The 8,668-nt window shown below is 54.2% G+C and overlaps 1 protein-coding gene across 2 annotated transcripts in view; it reads left to right on the forward strand.

Annotated features, from left to right (window-relative positions):
- The first annotated feature begins 945 nt into the window (after nt 1-945).
- UBXN6 (UBX domain protein 6) overlaps nt 946-8,668 on the forward strand; it is a 10,169-nt gene continuing 2,446 nt past the window's right edge. Inside the window, exons 1-6 of one of the 2 annotated variants that reach the window (XM_005858779.2) lie at nt 946-1,719; nt 4,328-4,491; nt 4,918-4,982; nt 6,056-6,184; nt 7,281-7,378; nt 8,237-8,312. In XM_005858779.2, coding sequence (XP_005858841.1) covers nt 1,604-1,719; nt 4,328-4,491; nt 4,918-4,982; nt 6,056-6,184; nt 7,281-7,378; nt 8,237-8,312 — 648 coding nt within the window. In that variant the 5' untranslated portion in view covers nt 946-1,603. Of the gene's footprint in view, nt 1,781-4,327; nt 4,492-4,917; nt 4,983-6,055; nt 6,185-7,280; nt 7,379-8,236; nt 8,313-8,668 lie in introns of both variants that reach the window. The other variant, XM_005858780.2, reaches the window with a different exon arrangement.

Consider the following 8,668-nt stretch of genomic DNA (forward strand, 5'->3'; position numbering starts at 1 on the left):
GGTGAACCCGGAGTCCTGGGAAGGGAGGAGGGGAGTGTGGTCAGGGAAAAGCCAGGAGCGGAGGAGGACCCCTGAAGAAGCATATAGATTTGGGGGGATCTCGGTGACGGGGGTTGGGGGCTGACCTTGGGGAAGCAGCATCGAGAGTCTTAGCGTCCATGGCGTGAGGGGTCTGGGCCCCGGCTCTGGAGCGCCAGGGAGGCCTGGATAAGAGCCTGGAAGGCCAGGGGGTCTTGAGGCCTTGTTGGAAGGGTCAGCAAGGATTTGGGAAGCCTGGGTGAATTGGAGGGGTCTGCGAGGGGCCTAGGAATGTGTGGGAGGAGAATGGAGTCGGGTTGGGGGGGAACGCGGTAGAAGGTGCCCGAGCACAGCCTGCAGCTAGAAGCCGTGTGTGTATGGGTGTGTGTGTGTGTGTGTGTGTGTGTGTGTGTGTGAGAGAGGGAGGGGGGTGGGTGGGAAGAAGGAGATGAGGGCCTTGTGGGTGTGGATGAGGTAATTGGAGGCCTTGGGAGATCTGGAAGGGATGGGAGGTAGTGTGCCCATCCTGAGGCCTCGGAGAGCTTTCTGGGGAGGACTTGGAGAAGGGAAGGGCCTGGGGCAAGACTGAAACCTCCGTGGGGTTGTGTGTGGAGGGCCAGGGCCTGGGAGGGGGCGTGAAATGGTGGAGCAGAGGAGGATGCTAGACTGTCAGGGCTGGTGGGCCGAGCAGGAAGCTCCTCTGGGGGACGGTGTTGGCAAAGGGAGCCTGGGAGGTGCTGAGGCTGCTGGGGGAGCTGCAGAGGGGGCTGTGGGGGAGTGGCCGGGGAGATCAGCCTGGGCAGGGGGCTGTGAGGAATAATGGAAGGGATTGTGAAGAAGTAGGGGCTGGGAGGGGTAGCGGGAGAGGCAGGGAGGAGGGCAGGAAGGGGTGGTGAGGGAATCATGAGGTGGGTGAGGGAGAGTGGGTACAGGGCCAGGACCTCGGGGCATCCGTCGTAAGGATTGGGGGTTCCTGAGATTCTTGGGAGGAGAGTGCTGAATGGGACAGGAAAGGTCCATGAGGCCCAGGTCCGTAAGGGAGGGATTAGACAAAATCAGTTCCTGGGAACCTGAGCGGGGAGGGGAGGGCAGCTTAAGAGGGGCCAGGGGGAGTGGTGGACCAGACAAGGGGGTCCATTCATTTGTTTGACAAGTGGGGGGTAGAGCGTAGAGCTGGGGCTTGGGGCAGCTGGGACTGTGTGACAGGAAGATGTGGGTGATTGTTGGGCCAGACTGGGGGCCAGGGAGAAGAGGGAAGGAAGTAATTGGAGGTGCAGGCTTTTGTGTCATGCCTGGAGATGAGAGACTCAGGGTGCTGGAGGGCGGGTGTGTCAAGCACTGTCAGCACAAACGAGACAAAATTCTCATTCTCTCAGGCTCACCTTCTATTGGGAGGAGATGGGAAAAGAAACCAATGCATGATTTAGTTTATAAATATTGGGTGGTGCATGGGGCCATGAGAAAAATGAGCAGGGGCAGGGGCTAGTGAGTACTGGGGGGAACCTTTAGGTGGCCCAGGAATGCCTCTCTGAGAAGGTGACATGTGAGCTGAGAGCTGGATGAAGTGAGGTTGCACGTGCACATAATGAAGTTTCTCTACCCTTTCCTAGACCTCCTTCCCTCACCCCACCCCCAAGTGGAACATTCCAGGCAGACGCCACAGGAAGCGCAAAGGCTTTGTGGCAGGAACCAGCTGGCCCTGTGAGAACAACAGCAGGGAGACCAGGGTGGATAGAGAAGAGTGAACCAGGGAGAGAGGCAGGTGTGCATGGCCCATGGGGACATGGTGGCTTTAGGATTCTGTTGTGCAGGTGTGGGGAGGACTTGTGCAGAGGTGTGATAGCACTGACAGGTTTTAGAGCAATCCCTCTGGCTGCCCAGTGGAGCCATGAAGGGGATGGGTGAGGTGTTTTGAAAAGTAGCATTTTTATAGAAAGATCGGAATATCACATGGGACTAGGGTGGGTCTATGTGACTCATTTTTTCTTCAACATTAGGTTCTCAGCTGTGGGGAAGGCTGGCGAGAAGGGCAGGGATGGGCAGGAAGCAGGTCCCAGAAGCCTTGGAACAAGAAGAGGGGGCTGCCCGCATATCTGAGCAGAGTGGGAGGAGTGAGGCCGTGAACTCTTGGGAAGGTTTTACAAACTTAGCACAGATGATCCCAATTACTGGGGCTGGGGGAGAACCCTTGAGGAAGAAGGCCGGTGAGGTAGGTGAATAAGACCAGGTGGGAAGAAGGATTTCTCTGCTGGCACATTCAAAACCAGCTCATTTTCCTGCTAAGTAGATTAAGAAGCCATCCATCCCCTGGGGTCATCACATCACTTATTTCCTAAGTGGGTGGAGGAGGGATTAAACCAGATCTTTGTACCATGCTTAACCCAGAGCTTGCGTGGTGTCTGAGCTTCTGTGTCCCTCTGGCGCTTGCAAAAGATCTTAAGACTGCCCTCAGAGGGGTGTTGGTATGAGGAAAACGTACTGTGTGCTGCCTGGCACACAGTAGGTGCTCAGTTAATGAAATTGCAACTGCGCCCTAGTCAGTGTGGCTCAGGTGGTTGGGCCTTGTCCTGTGCACCAAAAGGTTGTCTGTTCGATTCCAGGTCAGGGCACATGCCCAAGTTTTGGGCTCGATCCTCAGTAGAGGGGTGTACAGGAGGCAGCCAATTGATGTTTTGCTATCTCCCTCTCCAAAAATCAATAAAATATTTTTTTTAAAAGATGTCTTTATACACACACACACACACACACACACACACTAGAGGCCCGGTGCACAAAACTTTGTGCACTCAGGGGGGGTCCCTCAGCCCGGCCTGTGCCCTCTCACAGTCTGGGACCCCTCGGGGGATGTCCACCTGTTGGCTTGGGCCTGCTCCCCAGGGGATTGGGCCTAAGCTGGCAGTCAGACATCCCTCTGGCAGCCCGGAAGCCCTTGGGGGATGTCCACTTGCCAGCGGGGAGCAGGCCTAAGCTGCAGTCGGACATCCTTAGTGCTGCTGAGGAGGCAGGAGAGGCTCCTGCCACCACCACTGTGCTGGCAGCTGGCAGCCTGGCTTGTGGCTGAGCAGAGCTCCCCCTGTGGGAGTGCACTGACCACCAGGGGGCAGCTCCTGCATTGAGCATCTGTCCCCTGGTGGTCAGAGTGTGTCATAGTGACCAGTCATTTTCAGTTGTTCTGCTGTTAGGGTCAATTTTCATATAACCCTTTTATTATATAGGATAGAAGCCTGGTGCACAGGTGGGGGCTGGCTGGTTTGCCCTGAAGGGTGTCCTGGATCAGGGTGGGGGTCCCACTGGGGTACCTGGCCAGCCTGGGAGAGGGGCTGATGGCCGTTTTCAGGCCGGCCATGTCCCCTGGTGACCCAAGCTCCCAGCCTCTTCTTTTTTTCTTTTTTTTCTGGGATTTATCTTCTCTAATTGAAACTTTGTAGCCTTGAGCTGAGCCCAGGGCCGGCCAGGGCAGGCAGGAAGCTTGGCTTCCTCCATCACCAGGGGCAACCAAGCCTCCTGCTCGCTCCAGCTCCGTGGCTGCCGCCCTCTTTGTTGGGGTAATTTGCATACTCGATCCTGATTGGTTTGTGGGCGTGGCTTGAGCATAGTGGAGGGATGGTTAATTTGCATGTTTCTCTTTTATTATATAGGAGGATATATATATATATTTATTGATTTCAGAGAGGAAGGGAGAAGGGAGCGAGAGGGATAGAAACATCAATGATGAGAGAGAGTCCTTGATTGGCTGCCTCCTGCACACTCCTTACTGGGGGCGGGGATTGAGCCTGCAATCCAGGCATGTGCCCTTGGCTGGAATTGAACCTAGGACCCTTCGTCCGGAGGCCAACACTCTATCCACTGAGCCAAACCAGCCAGGGCAATAAAATATTCTTTAAAAAAAAACAAAAAAAACCCTGCAACTGTTCACTGTTTTAGACAGTAAGGGTGGAGATGCTTAGGAGGGAGCAAGGAGAGGAGTGACACCTGAGTCTCATCAGTTCCTGAAGACAGTAGGGTGCTGTCACATACGCTTCACCGGGATGGCTTTCCTGTAGGGAGTGGGTGCTGTTACTTGTTACCCCATTTAACAGATGATGACTCTGAGATCCAGGCCACTGCAGGACTTGCCCAAAGGGGCAGAGCTGGGAGTGAAATCTGCCCCAGTGGTTCTGCTGTCTGTTAGAACCATGGGGTGGGGCAGAGTGGGGGCCTGGGAAAAAGGGACATGTCTGTTTGATGGAGCAGGAGTAGAAATGGGAGAGGGGCAGAGGCTCTTCTGTCTGACCCCATATCACCTCACTTCCCCTATGTCTCTCCCCAGGGAGAAGGCCCCCAAAGAAAAAACCAACCAGCCAGCACGCCAGCAGCCCCGCCAGGGACCCACCAATGAGGCACAGATGGCAGCAGCAGCAGCCCTGGCCCGACTTGAGCAGAAGCAGCCCAGGGCTCGAGGCCCCACGTCACAGGACCTCATCCGGAACCAGGGTGACCTGCGCTGCCCTTGGGTTGCAGTGGGGGGAGGCGAGTGGAGGTGGAGTGAGGCCTCTGCCCCTTCATTCTTGAGGCCTGTTCACAGGCCTCAGATCCTGTGCTTGGCCCTGGATGAAAATAATTACATAACCCCCATGACTTTGAGAGGCTTTAAAATCACAGTTGTGAGAGTGGGGAAATTAAGGGTGAAAAGGAATAAGGGTCTGATTTCGTCTGGGTGCCATGTATGTCAGGGAGTTTGAAGAAGGAAGGGAGGGAGGAGGAGGATGTTGAAAGTCATCATCAGGTGGTCAGGTGAAGCCTGGGGGCATGGAGCATTGTTGCAGGAAGATGGGTCAGGACCTTAAGCTAGAAGGACTAGGACTTGAGGGCCAGCCCTGGTGGGGCCACACACTGACCCTTCTCTGCCTCTTCCTCCAGTGAGAAAGGAACTTCCAGCTGAAGCGTCTGTCAGTGGGAGTTCGCAAGCCTCAGGGACTAACATGGTAAAAGCATCCACAGGGCAGCATGATACTCCAAGGGGTGACCTGGGGCAGGGGAGCTGGGATCCCGCCCCCCCAAGTTCTTGCCTGCATTTGTCTAATGGGCCATTTCCTCATCACCAGCTAAGTGCCCAGCCCAGGGCTGTAAGCACCTGGTGCTGGGGCGGTGGGGATGCAGAAGAGATGTCAGGGTGGATAGAGGTCACCTCTGGCCTTGGGGACCCCTGCCTTGAAAGGTGGAGGCAGGTTGTGGTTGAGTGCAGTATTGACTGGGACCTCCACGCTCAGCACTTAATGATGCCAGGCTTGGGTGTTGAGGGTAGGATTGGACCTCATTAGCTTGTTGGTTCACTACCCCTCGGCCCCCCCACACCCAGCTTCCTAATCCCATGAGGGTGGATGCTGTTATAGTTCATACTTTTCAGAAGAGAAAACTGAGGTTCAGAGAGGTGAAGGCAGCTGTCCTTAGTTCTGCACCTCAAAATCATCAGGGACAGAATGGGGACCTGTCTCTGGGACTCCAAAGCACTGGCCTCTGTAGCCTTCTTGGGAGGTGGGAGGGCTCTCTGGAGACTGGTGGAATCAGAGGCCTTCCTGAAGGAGAGAGCTCTGCAGAAAGGATGGTCCTGCAGTTCACCCCTTGAATTCTCACTGGATTTTAGAGTGGAAGAGACTCTAGATACTGCCTAGGACTTGAGGCTCAGAGAGAGGCCAGGACTCATCCAGGGCACCATGATTCGGCTCCTCACCACAAAGCCCCGTCTCTACCAGGTAGCAGGGACCGGAACAGCAGAAGCCATTGATTGAGTGCTGTGTCCAAGGTTGCTACACACTTCTTTCCTTCCTTCCTTACCTTGTTGGATTCTGAGCTGGTCCTGCAGAGATATTTCACAGATAAGAAAACAGTCTCAGAGGGGCTCGGTCACGGGCCAAGGTGTTTCATGGTAGAGGGGACAGCGTTGGGACCAGGGATGTGTGACTCCCAGGGCCATGCTTTCAAGGCTGTGGCACTCAGTGACTTGAGGTGGCTTTTGTCCACTGTCTAGGCTCAGACACTTTCATCCCCATCACCCTAGGTAGCTGAGCCCAAAGAGGAAGGCTCAACTCACCTGGCGGCGCCTGGAGTGTATTTCACCTGCCCGCTCACAGGGGCCATCCTGAGGAAGGACCAGCGGGACACCCGAATCAAGGAGGCCATTCTCTCAGTGAGTAGAGGCCCCGTGCCCCCATCCCTCACCTAGAGGTTTCAGGTCAGGGCTGCCTTCAGTGAGCCCCAGTAAGGCCGGGTGGTACAGATCCTTCGTAGTGTCTTCACCTGTGTATATTGTGTCTGTTGTCACTTGTTCAAAGAGGTAATGCTTACTTGTGATAAGAATTCAGGATACAAAAAGGGTAGGCAGACAAAAACCACTTCCCCCCACGTCCCAGCTACCCTTCCAGGATGCAACCTCTGTGGGTGGTTGAAGTTCCTTTTCAGAGACATTTCAAGAATGAACAAACTACTGACATACTTGTATCTCCCCTTCACTTGTTTTATTTTCCATAAAAGGTAACGTACCACTCACGTTTAACATAGGAACTGCCAGCTGTTATATCAGTACAAAAAGAACTCCGTTACTTTTCTTTCTTTAAAACTGAATTTGGAAATAATTTCAAACTTAGAAGAAAAAGAACACACGAATATCTTTGCCCTGGGTCTGAGTTTCTCATTAACCATCATAACAGATTACTACAAACTCGGGGGCTTCAAATAGACGTCTAGTCTCTTAGAATTCTGGCCAGAGTGTGACATGGCTCTCACCAGTGGCAGGAGGGCTGCATTCCTTCCTGAAGCTCTGTGGACAGTTCATTTCCTGTCCTTTTCCAGCTTCTAGGTCACCTGTATTATGTGGCTCCTTCTTTCACCTTCACATCTAGCGATGCCAGGCAAAGTCTTTGTCCGGCTGCCATCTCTCTGTTTCTCTCTCCTGATGGACTCTTATGATTACCCTGGCCTAGCACGATTGTCCAGGCTAATGTCCCATTTTAAGGTCTGCTGGTCAGCAGCCATAATTCTATTGCATATTCTGGGCTGCCGACGACCCCATCTTCCCTAGAGGTGAGGGCAGAGCTGAGGCCCAGGAAGGAGTTGTCAAAGGGCTTTTCTTCTTTTTTTCTGCTGAACCCATAGAATAGAGTTAAATACTACTGGCCGGTCCACCATGAGACTGTTATTAGTATTATTACTGCTGCCTCCTGAGTAGTGAGGCCTCCAGGCCATGAGGTAAGCACTTTTTGACATGCTTTCCTCACTCCTCCCAGCACTTCTCCACTGACCCAGTAGCTGCCTCCATCATGAAGATCCACACGTTCAACAAAGACCGGGACAGGGTGAAGCTGGGTGTGGACACCATCGCCAAGTGAGTGGGTGCCCTCTCCCCCCACTGGGGGGCCAGCCTCTTGGGCTTCCAGCATAACCTGCTGAGGGGGCCCAGAAGGATCCTGGCCCTGGGAGCCAGGCCCCACCCTTCACTGCCCCTGAGCCCATGAGAAAGGGGCTTGGAATCTTGGGGCCTCTGTTTGTCTGTAAAACGAAAGGGTTTACAGAATTGGGGATTTCCGACCCTGGCTTCCCTTTGGGATCATCAGAATGGGAAGTAGGTGAGTTCCCACCCCACTTCCCTGACTGAGTAGGTCGGGGAGTGCTGGAAGTCTGTTTTTAATTTTATTTATTGATTAGAGAGAGAGAGGGAGACAGAGAGAGAGAGAGAGGAAGGGATAGAGAGAGAAACAGAGAGAGGAGAGAGAGACATTGATTTGTTGTTCCACTTATTCATGCACTCATTGGTTGATTCTTGTATGTGCTCTGACTGGGTATCGAACCCACAACCTTGGCGTATTAGGATGGTTCTCTAACCAACTGAGCTACCCAGCCAGGGCTGGAAGTCCATTTTGCTCATGAGCCCCCAAGCTGACACTGGTGGCCCATTGGCCCTGTCCTCCATTGGTGTCCTCCAGTGGAGGCAGGAACAGCAATAGGCCCCAGGTGGCAATGGTGGTGGGGGCAGTGGTGTCCTATGCAGGCCCAGGCTGTTGGCACCAGGGGTCAGGCTCCATGAGGTGTCCGAGGTGTGATGGCACCCCCCCCCCCCCCCCGCAACATCTCTCTTACCACAAGCCTGGGTGTGGTTCTGAGCTGCTATCCATCTGGGGGTGGGAGGTACAGAGGAGCCAGTCAGACAACCCTGGCCTGTCCCGGATCCCCAATTCTGCCCTAGGTACCTGGACAATATCCATCTGCACCCCGAGGAGGAGAAGTACCGGAAGATCAAGCTGCAGAACAAGGTGTTCCAGGTGAGGGCTGTGCTGAGTGACTTTTAGCCTATGTAGCCAGAGTGGCCGGGCCTTCAGTTACACAGGGCCCAGTCTGGTGGTGGGGCCAGTGGGAGCGCTCCTCCAGGGGTTTCCGGTGAGGTAGGCAGAGGTGGCATGTGGAGAGGGGGTTTTATGAACATAGGTCATACACCACATCTATATTTAATCTGCATTCCCCACCACCCGTGGCATGTTTTGACTTTTTTTAGTTAGGATCACATCAGCACTGGGAGGATTTCTTATACAAACAGACTCCTGGCTTCTGTGGAGAAATCAAGGGGTTTCGCCACCCTGGCCCATGTTACCTGTACTGCTGGCAGGACACCCACTGCTCA

This window comes from Myotis brandtii, unplaced genomic scaffold, assembly GCF_000412655.1.
Source record: "Myotis brandtii unplaced genomic scaffold, ASM41265v1 scaffold122, whole genome shotgun sequence".
NCBI lineage: Eukaryota > Metazoa > Chordata > Mammalia > Chiroptera > Vespertilionidae > Myotis > Myotis brandtii.